Source organism: Mytilus trossulus, chromosome 4 (genome assembly GCF_036588685.1).
Source record: "Mytilus trossulus isolate FHL-02 chromosome 4, PNRI_Mtr1.1.1.hap1, whole genome shotgun sequence".
NCBI classification, from domain to species: domain Eukaryota; kingdom Metazoa; phylum Mollusca; class Bivalvia; order Mytilida; family Mytilidae; genus Mytilus; species Mytilus trossulus.
Window position 1 is genome coordinate 38764620 of NC_086376.1, and position 26251 is coordinate 38790870.

Sequence of the window (26251 nt, forward strand, 5' to 3'; positions counted from 1 at the left end):
ACTATTTCATTTTTTATTTAAAACTTCTAGATTTGTAATTTGTTGTTTTTCTAGAGAAACTGAACTTTTCATGCATTGGCTGGTAGTAGTCAAATACAATGACACAATCATTATTTCTAAACAGGATTCAAACAAAGAATTCACATCTAATAAATTAAGAAATGTAAAGTTTTATGTAACCAGGATTTTTTTTTAGGCAAAAATATCAAAATATTTTCTTTTTTGGAAGATGAGGACAACCCATGCTTTGCAAAATTTATGGAGGCCTGCCTGACATGTCCTCCCCTTAATTCACCAAAAAAATAAGTTAACAAAACCAATTTTGAATTTGCATTAACACATTTTAACAATTTCGCAAATCAAGAAATATAGAAATTCATGCAATGGATGGGTAAAATACATGTTGAAAATTAAGAAATGACATATTAGAAATCAAGATATTGCATGCTCCAAATTCAAAAATTGAAATTTATAAATTATAAAAAGTATAATTATGGCAGACATTCCATCCCATATAGTTTGACCAAAAGTGGCAGAAATGATGGCGGCGACCAAAAGGCAGAAGTGGAATATAGGATTCAATGAGCTGTTATCAACTTTGAATTCTAATACATTTATTATGTATTTGTAGTATTACACTTTCCATTATGATTGAATAGATATAGGAAGATGTGGTATGAGTGCCAATGAGACAACTCTCCATCCAAAGAAGAATTTCTTGCAATTTTGTTTATTGTCTTAAGTCAATCACTGATAGATACGACTCAATTATTCACTAATAACAGATCATTATAGCCCTGATTTTACAAGTAAAATGTACCCAATTTTGTAAAAGTTTATTTTTTGATGGCAACAAAATCCCTGACTTAATAATTTAACAGTTATACATAGATTCTGTACATTAAAATCCTACTCTGCTATATGAAATACACCTGCCAATGTAAATATATACATTTAAGGTTTTTGGAAGGGTCAAATCATACCTTGTAAAAAAACTTTAAAAGTTTTCTGAGAATGGCATCATAATGTTTCTTTTTTAAAAATGGAGAATATAATTGTCTTACTACTGCGTCAGTTTGTCCCCTTATTCATATCAGAAATAATTTATACAGAGGCTCCTAAGGAGAAAAAAAGAAAGATAACATTACCAATTAAGTTGACTCTCGACTATAAAAATGATGTCTACTTACTGAAAACCAAACTTTTGTATCAGTATTTTGTTATTTCACTTTTTAGTATGACCTTAATGCAGTCATAGTGGAAAAGGAATTCAGACATAAATAAGTTATTTCAATTGCTTGTGCAAATTTCTTGCACATTTTATTACTTATTTCAAATCAGATTTCAACATTTGAACACTAGAAACAAGTCCTTCACCAATAATAGCAAAATCCTCTCTAATTGCTGCAATATTTGGTTTCATTATCACTTCTGTGTGACCATTCTGTGTTGTCTCTGGTTTCCTGCAGAACATGTGATTTACCTACAAAATGAAATTTCAAAATGAATACCCACAAAAATTAAAATTTCATCAAGTTTGAAAAATTCAGAAGAATAAAGATGAAATTCTTTGTATTTGAATTCATATAAGTTTTATATAAATCAAAAAATAATTTATCAGGTTAACTCCCAATCTTTTATAAAATACAAAATGTAAATATATCTATGGTTCAAATCCTGCATCAGAATTATTGTCAGTTTTTCTTCCTGGTGGACAACATTACCTATTATATGGATGGTTAGTAAGAAGGTAACCTTTCCTCAAAAACTTCAAAATTTGTAACCAAAGTTAGATTACTTCTTCAATTGTTATAGATTGTATAAAAATTATCCAAAAGCAAAGGTGCTGTGCTATTGAAACACTTACTGAAAATTCTTTTGGCTGAAATGCATTTGGATTGAAGAGTACACCTATTACTTGGCCTCCATATCTATCATAGAAAAACAGGGCTAAGTTGCCGTACTTCTCCTGCGAACAGAAAACAAAAATATAACATTAATTTAAGAGTTAATTAGGCAACAAGTAGTGCTGTAATAAAAACAAGCCGTGGACATATATTCATCATGAGCAGAAAACACATTATTATCCTGCAGTTCGGTGTCTTACTATACAGATACAGCCCTAAAGATATCACTATGCTGTATCTATATACTATACAGATATCGCTCTTAAGCTCTGCCCATCGATTTCAAAACTTGAATTTTTAGGTTTTGATACATGTGTAACAAAATCCACCATGTCAAATCAAGCATGCATGTTAAGTGACTGTCAACTTCAGTTCAAAATTCTGAAGCGTAAGACAACTGGTACACTTCTGTTTCAAATTGGACAATATTTAGTTATTTGTTTTTACTGTTGAAATTAGAAGTAATGTTAAAAATAGACAATTATTCACCTTGATCGACGTACTATTGTTGACTATTCGCGATTCGGGCCTCAATGGATTTTAAATCAAAAATAAATGCAAAAAGTTTGAGTTTTGTATCTCGCAAAGGACAAACAATATACAGAATTAATTGCAGGATAAAGACAATAACTGGTTAGTGTCTTTAAATATCAGTTGTATTTGTACTCGACTTGAAATAGGAGTAATAGCTCGCTAAAGCTCACATAACATTTGTTTCTTAGTCTTTTACAAATATAGCTGATATTTAAAGACACTAACCAGTTACCTGTATTGTCTATGTATATAAAATTGAGAATGGAAATGGGGAATGAGACAACAACCCTACCAAAGAGCAACCAAAGGCCACCAATGGGTCTTCAATGCGGGGAGAAACTCCCATACTGGAAGGCATCCATCATCTAACCCCTAAACAAATATGTATACTAGTTCAGTGATAATGTTTTTTTATAAAAAAATAGAATATATATCAAGTTACCCTGATTTCTTGTAGATATTTCTGCACCGGATCGTAATCATACACTGGCAGGTTTTTCTTATATTTCCTGTCAAGGCTATCTCCCAATGGAGGGTTAAATAACTTCTTCTGTCTGTCAATCATCATTCTGTCACAGGCAAGTTGTTTTCCTCGAAGGTGGATCAAAACATCAAAATCATCAACAGCTGGGCGAAATATTTGCTGAAAAATATACAAATATATATAAAACAACACTTATGCATGTAAACAAACATATATTTTATTCTTTTTCAACATTTTTAACATCCTCATTTGTTAGAGGGACCATGAATAATAACAAATATTAACTACTAACTATTCAAAGTAAAGCAAATTCCAATGTCAGCACCCAAAACACAGATAACTAAAACTATCTAAAGATAAAGACAACAGTAGTATACAGCTGTTGATTACACATTATTCTATTAAAGCAAAAAACATCGTGGTAACAAATTGATATAGAAATTAACTCATGGGATATTATGCATAAAACACACAAAAAGGAAAATACAGATCAACATGTAGTTTTCAATAATAGACATCTTTATATAACGATGATCAACATTTATATATTTTAAATCTATAATATGAAATTTAACAAACCTAGAAAAATCGTCCAATCTAAAGCTTGAATTACAAAAGAGAAAGCAATAGACACAGTCAATATTTTAATTATACTTAAGATTTTGATTAGAAAATCCCTAAAACTGAAGAAAGGACATTGAGAATTGATCGGTCTTTCTTTCATTAAAACAATCAGGTACTGCTGATTCATTTATTTTTGTTGGTACCAATTTCTTGAATTAAGTAAAATGAATATATGATTTTGTGGTTTTGTATAATCCTCACTATTGACATATAGAAAATATGTAAATAATTGGCATTCAGATTCGTGATAACTAAATCCCAAAAAAAAATAGTATCCTATGAATAATAATGAATTCACAGTAATACTGTATAACTCAATTTTTTATATATTGATGATGTATAACAGTGTATTATACTGCAATCAGCTATTTTACTATACAGATAAAGCTATACGTATAAACGTAAGCTTTATACGTCAATGACCCCAACTAACCTATAAGCCCCACCTTCTCATCATTATGTTATTGTATTTCATCAACAACGTCACGTCACGACCATGACAACTTAAAGTAACAATGGTCAAACTTTTATCAATTTAAACTTTTATGTCTTCAAATTGGTTATTTATATACCATGGTTATCAAATGTTATCAATTAAGTTCATTTCCCCTTTCTAATTCCTTTATATGTCAATGTTTACCGCCTGGACTACGCTCTTAGGGAAATACCCCAAAATGGTACCCCAAGAGGGAAATTCCAAACACTTTTTTTTACAATTTTTGTTACATAGTTTTTTTCATTTTTAAATATTTTTTTTCGATTTCAGTATAAAAACAATATACGTATAGTGTCTTGAAATATAAAATTTATTTGTATTCGGCACGAAACAGGAAAATGCTTGGTAGAACCTCGCATTTTCCCGTTTCTAAGCCTCATACAAATAAATTTCATATTTCAAGACACTATACGTATATTGTCTAAACATATACATGATATTAAGAAATATAACTTTCATAGTACTCATTCACAATTATTTACCATGTTTACCTTAAAATCTGGAACTGAAGGTCCAATTTCTCCAATCTGTGTTTCTATTATCTGAAGACATTCAGTAGCTAGGATGACAACTCTTTGTAAAATCATAGGTGTAGGATGTTTTTTGGTCCACACAGATTGAAATCTATCTTGTGGTGTGGAAATGAACATTACTGGATGACTAGATCTAGACTTAGTAAAATTTGATGTGATTTCTGAAAAATCTTCACCTAAAAAGAAAAAATTGATACGAAATAAAATGTTTGTTTCAGAGTGAAAAAAGGGCTACTATACTAATCAATAATGATAAAATGATGTATATCAAATGTGTCCAGAGGTACTGCAATGCAATGCTTTGATTATTGAAACCCAAAATGCAACAGACTAATGATTCATGTTAGTTGAACTGTTTCAAAATATCAAAATATAAAAAAGTCTCCCCACCTTTTGTACTTATCTTGGCAAATGGCAATTGGTGTCCCGCAGAGGCTGATCCACAAATGTTCATAAGTGGGGACCCACTGACTGCCTAAGAGGGGGGGGCCTCCTGTTATGGTTCAGTGATTCCCTAAATAATCAACAATTTTTTTCTAAAAAATATGGGGGGGGGGGTGATCACAAACTATAATATTTAAATATATAACATCAGTCATCAATCATGTAAGTAAACTTTGTCTTTTTTAGAATGCTCAACTTTCCAATTGATAATGTATCTATAAAATTCAGGATCAGTTTAAAAACAGAATATTAGCATTCCAACTAACTCTTCTTGTGCTCGTACTTGCATATTGATCAAATTTCTGAAACTCATATTAGAATTTCTTAGCAAGTCATTATTTAAATAACATATTCAAACATTATTAAATTATTCACCAAACTACTTTGGTGCTGATAATATAACTGTACCTTTGAGCTCTGCATTGAGATTGACAACCAAAGGAGACATCTTCCAGTCAAAAGTAGATACTAGATGTAAAAATCTAAGAAATCCAGTCAGAGGGTTACTGAAAAATAAATCAAAGCGCTGTAAGCACTGTAGGCAGTTAACCAAAAACCAAGGCAAACATAATTATGAAAAATGTGGCAGTGTTGCTTCAGGTTTTTTTTAAAGATTTAAAAAGAACAAACATTAAACATTCATATATAATTGTACATTATGTTCAATTAATGAATTAAACATTAAAGCAAATAATTCATATTTTATCAAGGTTTTCAATAGCAACGCACATGACCACGAATGGTCATGAGTCAGCAGTGGAACACATTTGCAATGATTGCAGTTCTTCTAGTTGATCGTAATTGTTCGTATTAGTTGACTGTTAGTAGTTCAAGTTGGCTTTAGTACGAGCTTGTAAAAGTATGAATGGACTTGCTTCCCTGGAAAGCAAAATGAGTTTGTGTTGTACAGTACAAAAGTTATGAGACACAAATCAGACAAATGTTTACTACTACAGGGATCAATGGTGAGGTCTGACTGATAAATGTAAATGACTCCCACCTTCACCCCAAGTCCATGATGTCTAAGTTTGGAATCAAATGACATGTGTTAGGGTCTAGCAAAGTGATATGCATATGTGTCACCTATGAGATTGACCTTGTATGTCATTCAATCTTTTTTGAAATGACAAATAGGAATGAGTATGGTTTAAGCGTTGGTATCTCAATCTTTTACAAGTTCTCAAAACACACACAAGAGGGTGTGGGGTGACCCTAGGGACTAACCCCATTTTTCATTTGATTTTTTATATGGTCCATACGTTAATACTTATGGTTTATGGGTGGGGATCTCAACCGTTATCAAGTTTTTAAACAGGAGGGGGTGGGGGACCCAAGTGACTTCCCCTTTATTTCATTTGATTTGTTATATTGTCCAATACATGAATATATATGGTTGAGGGGTGGGGATCTCATCTGTTTCTAAGTTATCAAACAGGAGTGGGTAGGGTGACCCTAAGGACTCTCCCTATATTTCATTTGATTAGTTCTCATACATGAATATGTATGGTTTAATTTAAAGGTGGGGATCTCGACTGTTTCCAATTTCTCAATCAGGTGACTGCAGGGACTCTCCCTATATTTCATTTAATTTAGAGTTGGGGATCCCAACTGTTTCAAAGTTCTTAAACATGAGGAGAAGGGTGACCACAGGGACTTCCCCTATATTTCATTTGATTTGTCATATAGTCTTATACATGAGTATATATGGTTAAGGGGTGATGATATCGAATTTTTCCAAGTTCTGAAACAGGAGGGTGTACAGTGACCATAGAGACCCCCTTATAATTCATTTGATTTGTAATATTGTCCCATACATAAATATATATTGTTTAAATTGTGGATCTCGACCGTTATAAATTCTCAAACAGAAAGGGGTGGAGTGGCCTCACGAACTCCACCTATATTTCATATGATTTGTTATATTGTCCCATACATGAATATATATGGTTTAGGGGTAGGGATCTTGACCGTTAACAAGTTTTGGTCATTTTGGTCTCTTGTGGATAGTTGTCTCATTGGCACATCTTTTGTTATATAAGAAACTTCCAGCTATTTTACCTGGCCTATCAAAATTGAGAAGAAAAAAATACCCCTTGAAATTACAGTAATATGTTTAACTTAAAAAGCATTTAACATGCATTACCAACATTTATCACTGATAAAAAAAAAATTAAACTGTTAGATAAACTGTTCCCAGCTGTCACATTTTATTGGATTTTGACATTAAAATTGGTGTACAAAATATTTTCTGCTTTTTCTTTCTTTTACATATATCTGAGAGTCAGACTACTATGTTATAGTAGTCTCATCAAATATTTTTTGGTTTTCAATTCTAGTGTTTATATTTATTCACCATGCATAGAATGTATTTTGTCACCTGTCTGGATTTTTTTAGGTAAAAAAAACGGGATTACCCTTATCCGCTTCCGGAATAGGATCCGATATTGTAATCTCGCGGCAACCATTTTATTTTTAATTTTGTTTTTGACAGATAGTGAGATACGATTTTACTCGAATTTACACACTATTTATCGGCGATTTTCTGTATAAAGCTCGCAGTTGAACAAATTGAACATAGCTGTCATGAATAGAAATGATAAAAATAAGTTTGAGATCGTTTATTAGGATACTTTGGTAAAAATGTTTGCAAACGTTTGCGACTTGTAACGGGAAGAAGAAGAAAGTTATTTTTTTATTTTCTTTCATCTACATCTACATCTACATGGGTAATCTGTAAAGAGTCGGTTGACTCATCACACGAATGTATTAAAATTAAAGTCGTGTCATCCAAAATGTGCTCTTTTAAAATCATATGTACAGGTGCCAGTGCAGATAAAAACATGTGTTTCGCTGATTTACGGATATCTGTGTGCTATGAGGTTGGTTTTGAATGCCTCATAGTCATCAATGTCCAATAAGCTAGGCGGTAGTTCATTCCAGTTGGTGATGGTTCTTACAAAGAAGCTATGTTTTCTTTGTTCAGAACTTGATCCTAATCTGACAAATCGTCGTTGATGGAACTGACGTGTCATTCTTGCTGGTGTCATCAAGTTTTCTGAGTATATTTCAAGGTCCGTCGGGGATAGCTAGAAACCAAGTAGAAAGTACGACTGCAAAATTGGAGGGTCGCAGACCTCGGACCACCGCTAATTTGAACCCCTGCGTCCAAATTGAAAAGATACGAAAATTTCGTCTTCTAATTAAAAATTGACGCCAACAGCATGATCAGTTGTACGTAGTTGACTACGTAGACATAATGATGACAAACAATATTCCTACGACTTTTGCAATTTGGGAAATCTTAACTTCTTGTCTTTAGAGATTTTCGGCGATTAAATATTTCATACATTTGTTCTTTGACATTTTAGCCAAAAGCTAAGGGGATAATAATGAAACTACATAAGGATTCCTGATGTGCTCTACTTCCTGAGTACCTCAAAACTTTTGGGAAAATCGATTATCATTTAAGGTTTTTCTGGTCATATTTTTTGTAATCCAGAATAAAAAGTATGAAAAAACTGTCCAATAAGTTATAAATAATGTAGTAGCCAGCTAGTTGATAACAATGGCACGTATTTCAGCATTTATTGGGTAGCACACAAATCCAGGGTTAACTGCCTAAAAAACAAAAATGTGTCCTAAGTAAAGTACATGGATGCCCCACTCACACTATCATTTTCCTTGTTCAATGGACCGTGAAATTAGGTAAAAAAATTAATTTGGCATTAAAATAAGAAAGATCATACCATAGGGAACATGTGTACTAAGTTTCAAGTTTTTTGGATTTCAACTTCATCAAAAACTACCTTGACAAACTTTAACCTGTAACTCCCACTTTCATTTTCTATGTTCATTGGACCATGAAATTAGGGTCAAAAGTCTAATTTGGCTTTAATATTAGAAAGATCATATCATAAGCAACAAGTGTACTAAGTTTAAAGTTGATTGGATTTCAGCTTCATCAAAAACTACCTTGACCAAAAACCTGAAGCATGACGAGAAGGACACATGGACGGAAGTACGAATGAACGGAGGCACAGACCAGAAAACATAATGCACCTCTACTATCGTAGGTGGGGCATAAAAACAATATAACAGTCTCCCACTTCATTTGTATAAATTTATAAAACTTTAATAAACCTGAGTGTTTGAAGATATTGATAGCGAAAAATCAGTATTTTGCCTTAACCCTATTAGAGACATTATAAACAGTGTCCTATTATTAGAAGAGTAATGTTTATAACCTCAACTTTGATGACAAGACAAAGGCTCTTATAGAAAAGCTTGGTATTACAAAAGGAAATCTAGCACAAAGCCAGATATATTAATTCCCCTTCAATAGATGAGAGATAGGCTGACATTATAAATTTTAAATGGTTAACATTTATTATAAGAACCTACTATGGCACAGTGTATGGCCCAGGACTTGTATATAAGTATGCCACCATTAGTTCTACTGCTATATCAGGAACATGATCTGCCAACAGCTGAGATGATATCCAGCGTTTGACTAGTCTTACTGAGCCACTAAAACTGTTAAACTTCTGCTGTATCCTGTAATTAAACAGCAACTACTCTTTATATACTGGAATAAACTGTAACTAGAGGCTCTAAAGAGCCGGTGTCGCTCACCTTGGTATGTGTGAATTAAACAAAGGAAGCAGACAGTTCATGACAAAATTGTGTTTAGGTGATTGTGATGTGTTTGTACATCTTACTTTACTGAACATTCTTGCTGCTTACAATTATCTCTATCTATATTGAACTTGTCCGTGTAGTTTCAGTGGAAAATGTTAGTAAAAATTTACAAATTTTATGAAAATTGTTAAAAATTGATTATAAAGGACAATAACTTCTTAGGGGGTCAATTGACCATTTTGGTCATTTGACTTATTTTTGAGTCTTAAATTGCTGTTCATTATTGCTGTTTACAGTTTATCTCTATCTATAATAATATTCAAGATAATAACCCAAAACAGCAAAATATCCTTAAAATTACCAATTTAGGGGCAGCAACCTAACAACGAGTTGTCGATTTCATCTAAAAATTTCAGGGCAGATAGACCTTGACCAGATAAACAACATTATCCCATGTTAGATTTGCTCTAAATGCTTTGGTTTTTGAGTTATAAGCCAAAAACTGCATTTTACCCATATGTTCTATTTTTAGCCGTAGCAGCCATCTTGGTTGGTTTGCCCGGTCACAAAACACACTTTTTAAACTAGATAGCCTAATAATGATTTTGGCTATGTTTAGTAAAATTTGGCCCAGTAGTTTCAGAGGAGAAGATTTTTGTAAAAGATCATGGAGATTTACGAAAAATGGTTAAAAATTGACTATAAAGGGCAATTACTCCTAAAGGGGTCAACTGACCATTTTGGTCCTGTTGACTTATTTGTAAATCTTACTTTGCTGAACATTTTTGCTGTTTACAGTTTATCCCTATCCATAATAATATTCAAGATAATATCCAAAAACAGCAAAATTTCCTTAAAATTACCAATTCAGGGGCAGCAACCAAACAACAGGTTGTCCCATTCATCTTAAAATTTCAGGGCAGATAGATCTTGACCTGATAAACAATTTTACCTCCTGTCAGATTTGCTCTAAATGCTTTGGTTTTTGAGTAATAACCAAAAACTGTATTTAACCTCCATGTTCTATTTTTAGCCATGGTTGCCATCTTGGTTGGTTGGCTGGGTCAAAAAACAAATTTTAAACTAGATACATAAATGATGATTGTGGCTAAGTTTGGTTTAATTTGGCCCAGTAGTTTCAGAGGAGAAGATTTTTGTAAAAGATCATGGAAATTTACGAAAAATTGTTAAAAATTGACTATAAAGGGCAATAACTTCTAAAGGGATCAACTGACCATTTTGGTCATGCTGACTTATTTGTAAATCTTACTTTGCTGAACATTATTGCTGTTTACAGTTTATCTCCATCTATAATAATATTCAAGATAATAACCAAAAACAGTAAAATTTCCTTTAAATTACCAATTTAGGGGCAGCAACCCAACAATGGGTTGTCTGATTCATCTGAAAATTTCAGGGCAGATAGATTTTGACCTGATAAACAATTTTACCCCAGTCAAATTTGCTCTAAATGCTTTGGTTTTTGACTTATAAGCTAAAAACTGCATTTTACTCCTATGTTCTATTTTTAGCCATTGCAGCCATCTTGGTTGGTTGGCCGGGTCAAAAAACACAAATTTTAAACTAGATACATCAATGATGATTGTGGCTAAGTTTGCTTTAATTTGGCCCAGTTGTTTCAGAGAAGAAGATTTTTGTAAAAGTTAATGACCACGGACGACAGACGACGACAAAATACAGACAACGGACGCGGGACGCCAAGTGATGAGAAAAGCTCACTTGGCCTTTTAGGCCAGGTGAGCTAAAAATGCTTAATCAAATTTCAATACTTTGAAGAAGTATGTGATTTTTTTGTGAAGAAGAATTATCTCTTTTTTACCAAATTTTCCTTACTTTTGATCGTACAGTCTGATAATTTCCTTTCTTATCACAGTAGAGTGATATGAAAAATTATTGCAAGAAACTAAGAGTGCATGTGCTGTTGTCAATGAAATTAACAATTTCTATAACTATTTTAAAAGTCTTTAAGAAGGATTAGGAAACTGCAACTTTTGTTTTAAATTCTTATATCAAGTGAAAATTGCACATCATGAAAGACCTCAGAAATTTAAAATTAAAAGTATTTAAAGTTTAGCAAATATGTCTAATTGAGTGTACAGCCATTTACATTTAATAATAAGAGAATATAAACTAAAATATGATACCAATCTTTAATGATTTCTTATTTCATATTTCTTTTTTATTTAAAGTTTGTTCTATTTACAGTAATAATGGTGATAATTATTGAATCATATCTACTTTAAACTCAACACAACCTCATAATGAAACTGTTGGAACAAAATAAGGTACCAGTAAGATTTCAAGCATCAACGATGCAACTTTGAAGATACCATAGTGTTACCTACCCATGTAATGTACTGGTAAGAATTGGAAGTAGTTTTATGTCCTGCTCCAATCTCAGTGCCTCATCATTGTCTACAAACTTCACCATTCCATCAGGGGAGGTAACTTTCTTCAGTAAGGCTATTTCTCTCAAGTATTGTAATTCTAACCGGAATACATAATCCTCCTAAAAGTAACAACTGGACTGATCAAAATTTACACAATCACCACTCTTGGAGTAAGCAAAATTTACTATCAATGCATCTGCTATCCAAAACTGCACAGAAATATATAAAAATCTTGATCTAACTGTCGTCCTAAAACTTTAATTATATGAATTGAATACTTCTTTTTGTAATTCCATAGATTTGTAAAAGCATTGAATGCACACAAATTTTAAGTAAGAAGCACAAGAAAATAAAAAAAAATGGTCAAGGTCTTGTTTTTGAAACTAAAACATGTAAAATAAGTTATAAAATATTTATCAATATCCATGACAATTTTCATAGAAATATATTTCAATCATTGAATACATACAAATCTGACATCTACATGGTCAATATTTATAACAACAGGTAAATCATGCTGGTCACCGAGTATTTCGCCAAATTTGATGTGCAGGGCAGCTTTGATTCTTCTGAATGCATTCTTATCATCAGGCCAGTGACCACTACCTTCCAATAAACATACCACTGCAAAAAAGATTAAAAATCAGAATATCAGAATTACAGAATAAAGGGATAATGGAACAACAGAATAACGGAATAATGGAATAATGGAACAACATAATAATGGAACACTTAATAACAGAATAATGGATCAACAGAATAACGGAACAACAGAATTACAGAATAATTGAACAACAGAATAACGGAACAATGGAACAACAGAATAACAGAATAATGGAACAACAGAATAAAGGAATAATGGAACAACAGAATAACAGAATAACGGAATAATGGAACAACAGAATAACGGAATAATGGAATAATGGAACAACAGAATAAAGGAATAAGGGAACAACAGAATAAAGGAATGACAGAATGAATGAAGGACAGGAAAAAATGGTCACTCTATAGAAACTCCTAAAGAGGTTTACATGGAATTCACCTATTAGAATTTGTCCTTGATGTGTTAATAACATTATCCAAATGCTATTTCTGTTTTCTTACATAAATAAATTACACAAAGTCAATACCTTTTTTATCAATAAAAAAAATAATCAACGGTGCAAGCTTAAGTTGAACATACATAAGTTGATAGGCTCTTTAAAATAGAAATATATCATACCTTTAGTTACAGCTGTGTAAGGAGGACATGGTTTATCAGACTGTGGTAATAATCTAAGGTCTTTTTTATCACTGCTGACTCTAGCATGGTAGAAGAATGTTGCTGGCAATGCTGGGAACACCTATAAAAAATTAACAAAGTAAAGCAAAAGGTCAAAGTTAAAAGGACTATATTGGATATGACCTTTATTTAATTTTCATTTTGTTTGATATTACTACTAAATGTGGTTGAAGATCAGAACATTTTGTCAACTTTTATTAAAATTTTAATATTTGGCTTATTGCCTGTAAATGTGATTGCATTTTGATAAAGTTTGACAAAATAGGTTTTTTTTCACTTACTTCCATGTTTAAGCCTTAAATTCAAACATTTTTCGTCTTGAACTATATTTGAGCTATATAATACCTGCTTCTTAAAAGTGTGATGTACAAAATTGTATATACTACTTTAGTAAAGATCTGAAATTGTCAAATCTTTTTTTCTATTTATGAAGGCAATATTTATTCTTAAAGTCCAAGAATTTTATGTTTTACATAATGTGTACAGAAAATGTTAAATTAAATATAATATTAACTTTTGGTTGACAAAGCTATGCTTAAGCTACAAATCGTTTCATGATTAAATTTGTTTACCTCAGTAAACCTAAATACAGGTGATGTTCCCTGTATAGAGTTTATCGTCAATGGCATATCTTTCAGATTACGTAACACTTTACATAAATTGTCATACGACTGCATCAAAGCTGAATGTTGTTCTTCACCAGTACCATACACATAATTCTTCTCATAAGACTGAATGGGCAGCAATAGAACCTGATCTAGCTGATCTCCAATGTATGATATACTAGTAACTTTGGCCCATCTGAAAAATAGGTCAACAATGATGTAGGTCTATACACAGTGTATGATATATGAGTGAATATAGCCCATCTGAATAAATAATCAAAAATGATGAAAGTTTATATACAATGTATGAAATACGAGAAACTTTGGCCTATCTGAAAAATAGATCAACAATGATGTAGGTTTATATACATGTACAATTTATGAAATACGAAAAACTTTGAACTATCTGAAAAAAAGGTCAACAATGATGAAGGTCTATAAACAATATGTTGATTTGAACAATAGCAAATGTAACTTGGCTATAATATAGTGTTATTAACTGGCTGTTTCTGTATTGGCACTGGTATAGATTCAAGGTTTGCTGTATTGGCCTCGAGACCCGTAGGGTTGCACATCATTTAACCTGTTTATTTTATGACTTTAATTTAAAAAATATTATACAAATGTTTTTATGCATAACGATACTTCCAAAGTTAAGTAATGGCGTAAGAAAACTGAAAACCGGAAGTGAACATCCTGTATTAGCCCTAGGGCTAATACGGCTTTTTTCCCGCTTTTTTCTGCATTGGCCTTGTTTTTTTTCAGAATTGGCACTGTTAGAAGAGCAATATTAAATCTTGATTTATATCGACACTGGGACGTTTTCAGTATTGCACATGCTGATTTATCCGTATTAGGGCTTATTTGCTCATATCATTTAATAATACCAATTATTGTACATCATTGTTTTACCTTTCCTCCAACTTGCAGTGAACCATTACTATCAACTGCTTTTATGAAATAAAATTTAAAAATCTATTTCAAATCATAAGAAAGATGGAAATTTCATCTGAAATTTATTTATTTTGATATTATGGGCTCTTCTATCAAAATGTATGTGGGAGGGTAGGAAGGGACTTTCAAAATATCCCTACAACCAAGAACCATTTTTTAAGATAATTTTGCATAATGACAATAGGGGCATACTAAAAAAATTAAACCTGATCTGTTATTAGTGGTTATAAGAGATGTGTATAAGTTTCATAACATTTGGTTGAGGCAAACTTAAGTAATATAATATAAAATACAAACCTCTTCATTACTTCCTTAACAACATATGAACAAATAATCCTTCTTCTGTCCATAGATTTCTCTGTTGTCCATGGGACAGCCTCTGTAATACTGCTATCTTTAAATCTTCTCAACTCAGATTTTTCTCCCCAAAATTCTCGAAATTCTTTAGCCTAGAGGTGTATAAAGTATATAATAACATTTTTTTTAGTCGTTTTGTTACCTTTTTTTTTAATTCTGTCTCTAATCACTGTATGTTCAAAACTATTATCTTGTGTATGTAAGATTTCAAGTATTATATTACTGGAAATTAGAATATTTTGGCAAAGCTATATTTTGGCACCTTAGATGAAATTACCAAGGTTAAACACACAATTATACAATATTGACACAAAGTGACAAAATTTTACATTTCCAAAATCTTACCACCTGCCTTATCCCAAAGTTTTAATCTGAAACGTGTCAGACTTATGCATAGAGAACTCATGCAGACTGAGAAACAAAATTGTAGGACGTCAAAAAATATATTTTACATATCTATGCACTTTGAAATTTATTTCAATGATGATAGCCTAGCCAGAAATTTATGAGCTTGAGAGTAATTCAATGTCATACCATTCAAACATTTAGAAAATGGAACACAAAAAGCTGTCAAATCAAATCTGGATTAAATTCATATTTTTACCACAACGCTATGTTCATATAAGACCCTCTGGTGATAAGCACGGATGTTTTTGGAGGCATTTCAATATGCATTAACATTTTGTGAGGTCAAATTTTTGCATCAAATATAAACAAGCTCATCACGATAAACATGGATATTTTTAACAGGATTTCAATGCATAAATGTTTGGTGAGATAGTCTAATTTGAGCATCTAATTAAGAAATAATTCATGGGGCTTGAATATATATATCGTGATTTTACCACGGCTTGGCCCTTTATGACAAATATTTTACCCTGAGTGATAGAGAGGGGTAAAATATGGGCATAAAGGGACAACCCGTGGTAAAATCTAGATATATTCAAGCCCCCATGAATTATTTCGATTCTAATAAGACAAATACTGCAATTCTTTTGGATCAAAGCGCTCTAGGTGGAGGCAAATATTTGCCGTTCCCATAAATAAACGCACTTTTAGATTGGCGGTAAAGAACAGAGCAAACAGAATTAGTGACATGCTCAACCTATTTACAATAACATATTTAGATAGATTTGGATGAATTTTAATGATAATTTACTTATATATCTTCTATGTATTTAACAAAAAGGGCTTATACCACCTTTTAGTGATGATTTTCGTTATCAGAAGCGTGTATTTTCCCGTAAAATTATTAAATTATTATGTCATCATTCTATGACGTCATGTACTTCATTCATAAACAATCATATGACGTGGGAGTACAATCGGAATAGCCCAACCACGGGTGTGTACTCAAAGGGTTTGAAGGACGTCATGTTAGAATATAAAACAAACCCATCACATCAATATTAGTGATTTGTACATACAATTGTTGCAGGAATTATTTCCACACATAATGTATTTATGAAAAAGGGAGATAACCTCTAACTGAAAATGATGAAATTTACAGAATCCATTATTACCTCAAGTGAGTCTGCAGGTGGCCCTTTATCTATCGATGAAAATGCAAATTCTGGATTCAGAGAAATACCAACAGTTACCTTCTGGTCTTCAATAGATGGTGGTGATTCATTAATATGCCACTGAAACAGACATTAATAGAAAATAACAGATACTGTGGATTCATCCATTTTTACCTGGTACATTATACCAGTTTTCATAAATTGAGAAAAAAATCAGTTTTCATGTATACAAGCTTATTGCAAATATATATTCAATGAACGATAAAAAACACTAATAACAAATCGAAAGTAGAAAATTTGACAATGAATCTAAGTTCAAATGTGAAATTCAACAAGAAGATGCATGTGTTTTTGTGCTTAGTTTACATCACTTGTCATTCAAATTACCAGAAAACAGGTAGCAGATATCTGATAGATTCAAAATAGCTCACACATTACAAATCATTAATGAATTGAACAAGACCACATATGAAGTTATTTTGTGTAGTAGTATTTGAAAAAGTGCTAATAAAATATTCCTTGAATGATAGAACTGAAACTGAAACTGACAGTAACTGATAATAATGCAATATTGCCCTCTCTACAGCAACAGGTAAATCAAAAGCAAAATTAAGAGAACAACACACACACAAAATGATTCAAAACAATTCTTTGGATCTAGCACACCCATCATTAATTTTATATTTTCAATACAGCCATCATTTCTAGGGACAAACTTAACTGTGAAGCTTTTATCAAAAATTTTGATTTTTCTACTGATTTATTCACTATCTACTTTTTTTCTGACTTTTTTTGCTCATTGTTGAAGTTTGTACAATGACCTAGTTGTTTACAACCTCATCCTTCAACCTCTGGTGGAAATTTGAAGAAAAATTGTCTTAGCAATGATCATACCACATCTTAATTATATAAAGCAGAACTCATATATAGCCTTCTCTAATATTGATTGATTGATTTGTGTTTTGACAGCACTTTCAACACAATTGGCTATTTTGTTACAGTCAGTTTTTATTGGTGGAAGCCAGAGTGACCTGAGAGAACCTCTGACATTTGGCAGGAAAACTGACTATCCTTGTGAATTAAAAGATGGGAACTGATAACACAAGGCACATGCAGGGTCCAAATTTACCACCTCAGTGTTGACAGTCTATTTAAAAAGTAGTTTAGGTTCTTAGATCATTCAGCCACCAAGGCCTTTCCTTTTCTAATTGTTTTTTTTTATGCACAGCAAATGTATAAAATGTCTATACATACCTGTTTGAGTGGGTATTGTTTAATTTGAACAAGATCAATCCTTTTATTCAAAGCTCTATGTAAAAGTGACATAACGTTTGGTATAACTGTATGTACATAGTTTCCACCATAGTCCAATAGCCTATTCTGTAGATTTAACTTATGCACAGTGTTGTTAAGCTCTTCTATACAGGTAACACTGAAAGTAATAAATTATAGACTGATTTCATAATGAATATAAGCAGGGTATAAAAAAACTCTGAAAATTTTAAAGAATATTTTTAATTTCTAATTTCTCAAAACTTGATTTTTTTTAGATTGCTCATAATTCAGCAACAGCTATACAAAACTTGTAAAAACAACCTGTTGTTCAAAGGACAATGTGAACATACTGAATCATGATTTAAAGTATATCAGAGTCAACTGAACATACAAACATGATTTCAATGTCGGAGTTTAAAAGCTGTTACTTTTTTCATAATAAGTCATCCATAAACATTTATTATGACAACAACAAATATTTTGAATGCTGCAAAACTATTTGTCTTAACAACTATTCGTTTACAAATTGAGGCCAACAATTTAATGTCTATTTAATTCTTAAAGGAAAACAATTCTTTAAGTTTTATTTTCCATTCATTCCTACATAATAATTAAACTTTCTACAAAGGGAAGTAACTGTTGAAATCTTTGTCAAACAAAATCATTTATGATAAAGCATTCATTGACAATTTCTTGACAAGACTGACAAGACTGACAAGAGTGACTTGTTGGTTTTAAAAAATTATTTTCAGTTTCTATCCCGAAATATGTACTTGAAAAAACTTACTGAAAAATGTGTTCAAATTTCCTGGTGAATTTGACAGGCATCAAAAATAACACATGAAAACTATCAACAGTTTTGTCTTCTAAAATTTTGACGGCTAATTCTGCTTCATGCTTCACCTTAAAATATAAAGATAATCTTATGTTAATACAGTACAAACACATCATCAAATAATTTACAATTTACATGATAAAACTGAGAGGAATAAAATACTCTGGATATTTCATATTTTAGAAGTGTATATATATTATTTTCTTGTTTTTCAACTCAGAAGATGTCTGTTTTTGTTTTTTTAAATGGAATTGTTGGAATAAGGACCACAGATTTGACACCAAATTAGGATCCCAAAAGGGGAATTTCATCAATTACTTAAAATATGATAGACATACTTGTTAACTTTATTTGCAATGCATATATGTACATCCCATGTTCAATTGTTCATTTGTAAACCCTTATGTATGTTGAAATCAATTGTTTGTGGTATAAATAAAAATAAGAAGAAATTTTGTGTATAAAACATTGAGTGCCTTATGTAAAATGAAAATATGGAAACAACGCTTATCTTTGGTGTAAAAACAATTTGGTAGCCAAGAATCTAAGGCTGAAATTTTTTCTTAAGAGTAGAAGTTATAGTTTTGAACACTCCTGGCCTCGTGGTTATAAAACTTTCGAGCACGAATTTTGTACTCAGACGCGAAAATCAATCAATCAAAATGCTGGATTTCATGTAACGAGCATGATTTTTGTGCTCCAAGCATTGAGCAAAGTTTTATGCCTTCAAGGCCTGGTCTTTTTTTTTTAAATTAGTGATCACAATCTTGCATAATTCATGAATAAGTGGAAATAATTCTTGTTTGAGAAAACTAATATGCCTACACAATAATTGATTAATCTTAGTGTTTTTTTGTATTAAAAATAAGGATAAAAAAATGCCTTGCATATGTTTTTTAATAAAATTCACATCCTTCGGTTAGTAAATCAAACTTTCAGTACTTCTCCAAAGATGCAAACATTTGATTCTTGGGTAAAGGTGATTCACAAATTTAAATATTCAAGGATATACAAATGTTCTATAGGCTTGAATGGAAACAAAATCAAAATAAATGAATCAGCAGTATTCCCAGATTGTACTACTGACACACATCTTACCCTTAAAAACGTTGACTTTGTCATTTCTGAACACAAATTAACATAACCAGTTAAATCTAAAAATACACAGTTAAAAATTTGCTGAAAATCATCTGTCATTGGTTGATTAGGGTCCGATTTATCACCACAAAGATCAGGTCCTTCCTCTGTCCAATTTTCTTTTGCTGCAAAAAAAAGTTTAAATTAGTTACCTTTATCTCCTTGGATCATACTAACATTAACTTATTTGCTGTAAGATATTTGACAACATTAAGCATTTGTGTAATTTATGTATAAAATCAAATTTATGCAATTGTTTGAGTGTTTGCTTGTGATGTAATGCCTCAGTTATTTTTTAACAAACCTCACATAGTTTTGTAGTTCTTTTAAAGACCTTAAGGTGGTAACCAACACTTTAACTTAAATTAATTTTGCTCGTTTAATTTTCTTAAAATTTTGACAAAGTATTTACCTTTTAACAAAAATATAAAAATTTCAAAAAACTTGAACCAACCGTTTTATCAGAAAAATTACACTAAATATATAGCAGTTTGACAAAAACTTATTTTGATCATTGAGAAGCTTAATATTCCCTTAACAACACAACGTTATTAAAACGTTAAGCTGATTTTACAGAGTTATCTCCCTGTAGTGTTAGGTACCACCTTAATTATGATCTCACCTCCTCCTATGCTAAATATGATACATACCTAACTGTAAAAGGGTATTCCTCATAATCTGGTAGTTACTCATCATTTTGTTTAGTTTCCTTCTTGACAATAAATATATAACATACATGGACATTGTGAAACCAGAAAATCCACCATGGCCCTGAAAAAATAAGTCATGAATGAAGTTCAGCTTGATTTGATCATTTATGTTAATAAATAGTATTTGTATATATTTGTTCATGCATTGACTTATTGACTGACTCTGACAGAGTATACAGTATGACAATACTTAGATTTTCTATTCACTTAGGTATTTACATCCTGGGTTTTCTATTTCTTTATTCCAATTGGTTACTTACTCTGTGAACTCCTTTGATATTGAGGCTCTCTTTTCAAATTCTACACAGAGATATATATAGAACACTGACACTTTATTGTTATTTAGATATATTCATTCTACTTATTCTGGAAACCATTCTTTATATTCAGGTCAGTTATATTCTTGACATTAGTATTTGATGCATGTATTTCTATATTTTTATCTTGGTATAAAAGATATGAATGTGTTATGAAAATGTGTTGAAAGTCTACTTTGATTCCCATGAGTATGAAAGAGTTCATATTTTTATTTAAGTTGGTATTTGCAAGAACGAAAGAATTTAACAGTTATTGTATTATTTTTCATATTTGGCTGTTATTAGATATCAGCATAGTATATTGTCTTGCATTGAGTTTATCTAGATTATATACTGTTTTTGACATTAAGACTTATGAAGTCATATTTCTTTATATTCAGATTCCAGTATGTGAAGTATATTAAAGAGTACAGTAACTTTATAGAGAAGCACTGCTCAGCCCTTGTATTATATACACGGTAAACTGTGTTTTGTGTTTACATGTTTATTTATTTACTTGTTGTCTATTGGTACTATGTGTTTTAATTAATGTGTGTCTTGTCTGTGTTTGTAATGTGTTATTGTTTAGTTTAAAAATATCTCCGGATAGAATAGTGTATTAGAATCTATTACTTTAGATAATGATCATTGACAAGGTGTTATTGCTATCTGTAGTATTGCATATTGAACAGTTACCGGAAATAGACTTTGGTATAAATGCTTATGATTTGTAGTAAAACATACTTTATAAATTGTGGTATATTTCTATTTAAACTGAAGTTTACTACTTGGATAATTTATATTTCATTTTATTAATATGGAGATAATAATAAGAGTTATCGTTCTTTGAACATATGTATTGTGACTTATTGTGTATTTTTTATGTTACAGAGTGTTTATTCAAGATCACTTTATTAAACCAATAGAATCCAACTCAAGTGTTTATTACGCCCAACTTTATGAGACAGAGTCTACATGAATATAATGAAATACAAACATTTACCATACTCTTGAAAAAGAACAGTCATAGATATAATGAAACCAGGAAATCAAACAACCTTAAAATATCCCACACTCCACCATCACAGAAAGGAAATGATCTTAGAAACAATCTTATTGAAACACATGTCTTGTGTCCACTATTCACTTATAAGGATCTGACAGTATTCCTTCTTCTTTCTGGTCTGGTATTAATTACATTAACAAATTCAATTTCTACTTCCGATATGTTTTAAGTGTGTGTTATTAGGACAGCACCAAAAGATCTCGAGAGGTCTGTAAAACAGAAATTAGAACAAAGCATTTTCAGATCCTTGTACAGTGAAACCTGTTTAAAACTGAACCTCTACAGGACTTAAGGTTTTGTTCAGTTTTGGCCTATGTTCAGTTTTATCAGGTCCACAAAGCATACAATTTGATATGACCGTGCTTAAAAACATGTTTGCTTTATTCAGGTTTTCAGTGTACAGGATTTGGTATAGCCAGGTTTCAATGTACATGTAGTAGGCAACACATGATCTGTATTTCAATCAAATTGTCATGGGCAATGATTTAAATCAATACCATACATGAAAAGTTTCAATCAGTACCATACATGTAGAAACAGACTATTTTTTTCATAAATTTAAAATCACATAAAAACTTACCACGTCAAGTTCTCTCTGCTGTAACCATATTCTGAGCAGACTTATCCCTTCCTTTACTGAGCTGGCATCTTGTAGAGCTGATTTCATACATTGGTTGTTACTGGTCATTGTAAGATCTTGTAAGATGGCTGTGTTGTAATGGGGTGTGGCTGGTTCTTCTGAAGAAACTTCTGAAATTATTATTTTTACTAATATTAACTACATGTAATGTTCTACACAGTTCCTATAGATAGATAGATAGATAGGTATTTTTATTTTAATGTACAACTTAGTACATATACATGAAATACAATATATTGCAGTTTTAAACATAAGCATTCAATAAACATGTATAATTGTACCAACCAGCCTTTAGAGGCTTATGATGCACTGTCATTTATGTACGAATAATTATATGAATAATTTCAAAATCTATTCATCAATTTTATATCTGAGGCTTAATTTTTATCTGGTACAATGTAGTTGCAATATGTCAGTTGTGTTTAATAATTAAATGAGAAAATAAGAATGAAAGTAACTTAATAACTTTTGTTTGATAAAATTAGGGTTGAACAAGGAAATTTAGGAAAATAAGAGTTGTCTCTCTTTGTATGTCTCCACATCATATTATGAAAACTAGAATTTGTAATTATAAAAGATAAGAAAAAGAAATGATCACCTAGATTTGACAAAGTTCTGACAGTTTATCTATATAATAACAATTTATCTCATTTGCTGTGAAAGAAAAATAGCATGTAGACACTATGGCTAATATATGAAAATGTACTATGGCTAATATTTAAAAATGTAAACAGGTATATTTAAATGCATACAAGTTAAAAAAAGAGTAAATAAAAAAATATGACACTATTTTTCACAATAAGTATATAACAAGCATGTGTAACTATGAACAGAGTCATCAGACTAGACCTTTCTTTGTACAATGCAGATATTATAAAGTATGTATACATATCTAGTTTGGCTTTTCATCTAGTGTTACTTTGGGTTATCTCCCTTTATCAAAATTGAAAATTTTACATTTGCTTCTCTTTACTTTTTTTGTAGCTTTGTCATGGTTAAAAGTAGTTCTATTGTGTTTAATTGAGATTGTAATATTGTGTATAGCATTGTCTCATGGGTGCCTGCACCAGTGATCATACATGTATAATATGTATATTCATCAAAGTGTTTTATCTTGCATTACTTTGAAACATAGAAATAGTTCAAGATTGTTTCAACAGAAAACAGATTCACATTACATATTATATAATATACAAATTGTATGCACTTTAAATGATGAAATGTAACTTCTCTTACTTTTACATTTATATTGAAATTCATATTACATTTTCAATACCACATAAAAATAAAGCGTTTATGTACACTTTTCTCAAAATTTCTTAGGGGGTCCAAGTATATACCTTCTGATTCTTGACCTTTAAACCATGACTGTCTAACATTATTCTTGTTGATATGGAAACGGCTATACTTGAATGTCCCTTCTTCTGGACAAACATGAAGATGAATTGTGACCTCTTTGCCCTCTCCTAAAATTAAAAATTTTAAAAATAAAATATTGCAAAGTCCATATCAATTCCATAAAATAAAATATAAATAAAACAAAGCTGAGAAGGTGATAGAGTAGAACTTTATCCCTAGAAGTCATTTTTTTTTCCACTATGTGTTGTATCACTTATTATACTATATGTTCTGTCATTACTGTCATTTTGATTTTTAATTGAAAGTAAATAAATATGACCTTATATTTTGATTAGCTACATTTTTTTATTTGTATAAATTAATGTAAAAAAATGTGCAGCTTTAACTTATTAAATTGACACCATAGAACACTTTTATTGCTTTTTAATAAAATTGAGGATGGAAACATTTTTGGCTTTGAGCATAACTGATGAAGGTAAATCCAGAAAAGCGCTTTGAATGCAGTCAAATTAATAAAGTGTCATTTTTTTTTTCTCAAAGTTAAAAATCAAACTAGCTCAACAGTTATAATTTCTCTTTCCAATTTAGTTGCAAAAAAGGGTCTTAAACAGACTTTAAACAAAAACTTTTTTTCTTGCTTTTTATTATGCTATGTAAAAAAATAAATTATGAAGTAACCTAAAAAAATGCAATGACAAAATATACTTTAAAATATTATAATACCAAATGAAAATCTGAAAATTAATTTTGAGCAATGAGCATTCTCAACAAATCTGTGGTGAAAATATTTTTGTAGCGATGAAATTTTTTGTAAAAACATAATACCTTTATAATCTAAAGCAAGAATTGGTTTGAGAGTGTTCCCGTTCTGATAGGAAAACTTCACATTCTGCACAGATTCCTGTTTCTGTAACTTCAATGCAATGACAGACAAGTATAACGCTCGTTTCTGAATGTATCTGTGATTCATATAATCTTTAGGTTGAAAAAAGTCCTAAACAAAAAGATAACAAATATAACAACAAAATGATCAGTGATGAATTAAGCAAAAATAACCAAATATTTGACACAAACACCAAATTCTCAAATTCATGTTATAAAACTTAAAACAACAAAATAAAATTAAACCTATTTTATATCTATGTCCTAAATGAGGAACTTCATCATTGTCTTTAATTAGTTAAAACCTGATGTTTTTTTTCCAACAAATTTAGTATTTGAGACAGATAACTTAGTCAGATATTTATTTCTAACTTTTATACAAACACCATCATAATTTGATTGACTGTTTTAGTATATCTGTTGTTACAAATGACTACAAATATGTTTCCCTTGTAGTAACCACAATTCCATCCTAATCTTTTAGATTGTCACATTACTGAAAGAAACTTATTACAAGATGTTTACTATCAACATGATAGGTGGAGCAGAAACTGCCTTCCCTTCCAGAGCACCTGCATTCATCTTTGGTAATTTGGAAGGGTTTGTGTTGCTCTGTCTTAAGTGTACTATGTGACGTTTTGTTATGGTTTTTAGAACTTCTGTTGATTTTACTTGCAGCCATGGTATTGTCTGCTGACATTTTGAGTCTCATTTTTTAGTCATAAAATTTAAGAGTTTAAACCTTTAATTTATAGAAATTCAATAATTTCATAATCAGGAAAATATGATCTATTTCTTCGCCCTATTCTGTGTCTGCAATAGACTATTTTTGTTAAAGAAAAAAAAACTTGTTTTAATAAAAAAAATCTCAGTTGATATAAATAAATCAAATTACCTTTGGAATTGTCAGTTGTAGATCCACTGATGGATTTGGTCTCAGACAGGTACCAGTAGAGAAACTGCCAATCTCTTGCACATCTATAGGAGGAATGAATTTAAATTTTCCCTTTATTGTTCTACCATGATCTATTAAAGGGAGTTTTACTTTGTCAGGCAGCCACCTACAATCTCCTAGCTACAAAATAAATTGATCATTGTATTGATTGATTTATGTTTCCTTTACATGCAGTGGTTGAACATTGTACAAGTTGTATAAGTTATACTTTTGAATATCTTCATCTTTTTTCTTCTTTCACAATGCAATTGTTTAACAAAATTCAACTACAAATGTATTGTGGATTAATTTATTTTCGTGGGTA

At 30.9% G+C, this 26251-nt stretch overlaps 1 protein-coding gene across 1 annotated transcript in view; it reads right to left on the reverse strand.

The window, feature by feature from the left end:
• Window positions 1-1294: 1294 nt before the first annotated feature.
• Window positions 1295-26251, reverse strand: part of LOC134715264 (nucleolar protein 6-like) — a 31117-nt gene continuing 6160 nt past the window's right edge. Inside the window, exons 4-23 of the mRNA XM_063577330.1 lie at window positions 25888-26067; window positions 24936-25104; window positions 24092-24217; window positions 22692-22861; window positions 20690-20810; window positions 20001-20164; window positions 18855-18970; window positions 18047-18224; window positions 16793-16912; window positions 15210-15361; window positions 13926-14154; window positions 13294-13414; window positions 12541-12695; window positions 12027-12190; window positions 9424-9576; window positions 5431-5528; window positions 4537-4754; window positions 2884-3084; window positions 1868-1969; window positions 1295-1483 (exon numbers count right to left, since the gene is read on the reverse strand). Coding sequence (XP_063433400.1) covers window positions 1328-1483; window positions 1868-1969; window positions 2884-3084; window positions 4537-4754; window positions 5431-5528; window positions 9424-9576; window positions 12027-12190; window positions 12541-12695; window positions 13294-13414; window positions 13926-14154; window positions 15210-15361; window positions 16793-16912; window positions 18047-18224; window positions 18855-18970; window positions 20001-20164; window positions 20690-20810; window positions 22692-22861; window positions 24092-24217; window positions 24936-25104; window positions 25888-26067 — 3093 coding nt within the window. The 3' untranslated portion in view covers window positions 1295-1327. The remainder of the gene's footprint in view (window positions 1484-1867; window positions 1970-2883; window positions 3085-4536; window positions 4755-5430; window positions 5529-9423; window positions 9577-12026; window positions 12191-12540; window positions 12696-13293; window positions 13415-13925; window positions 14155-15209; window positions 15362-16792; window positions 16913-18046; window positions 18225-18854; window positions 18971-20000; window positions 20165-20689; window positions 20811-22691; window positions 22862-24091; window positions 24218-24935; window positions 25105-25887; window positions 26068-26251) is intronic.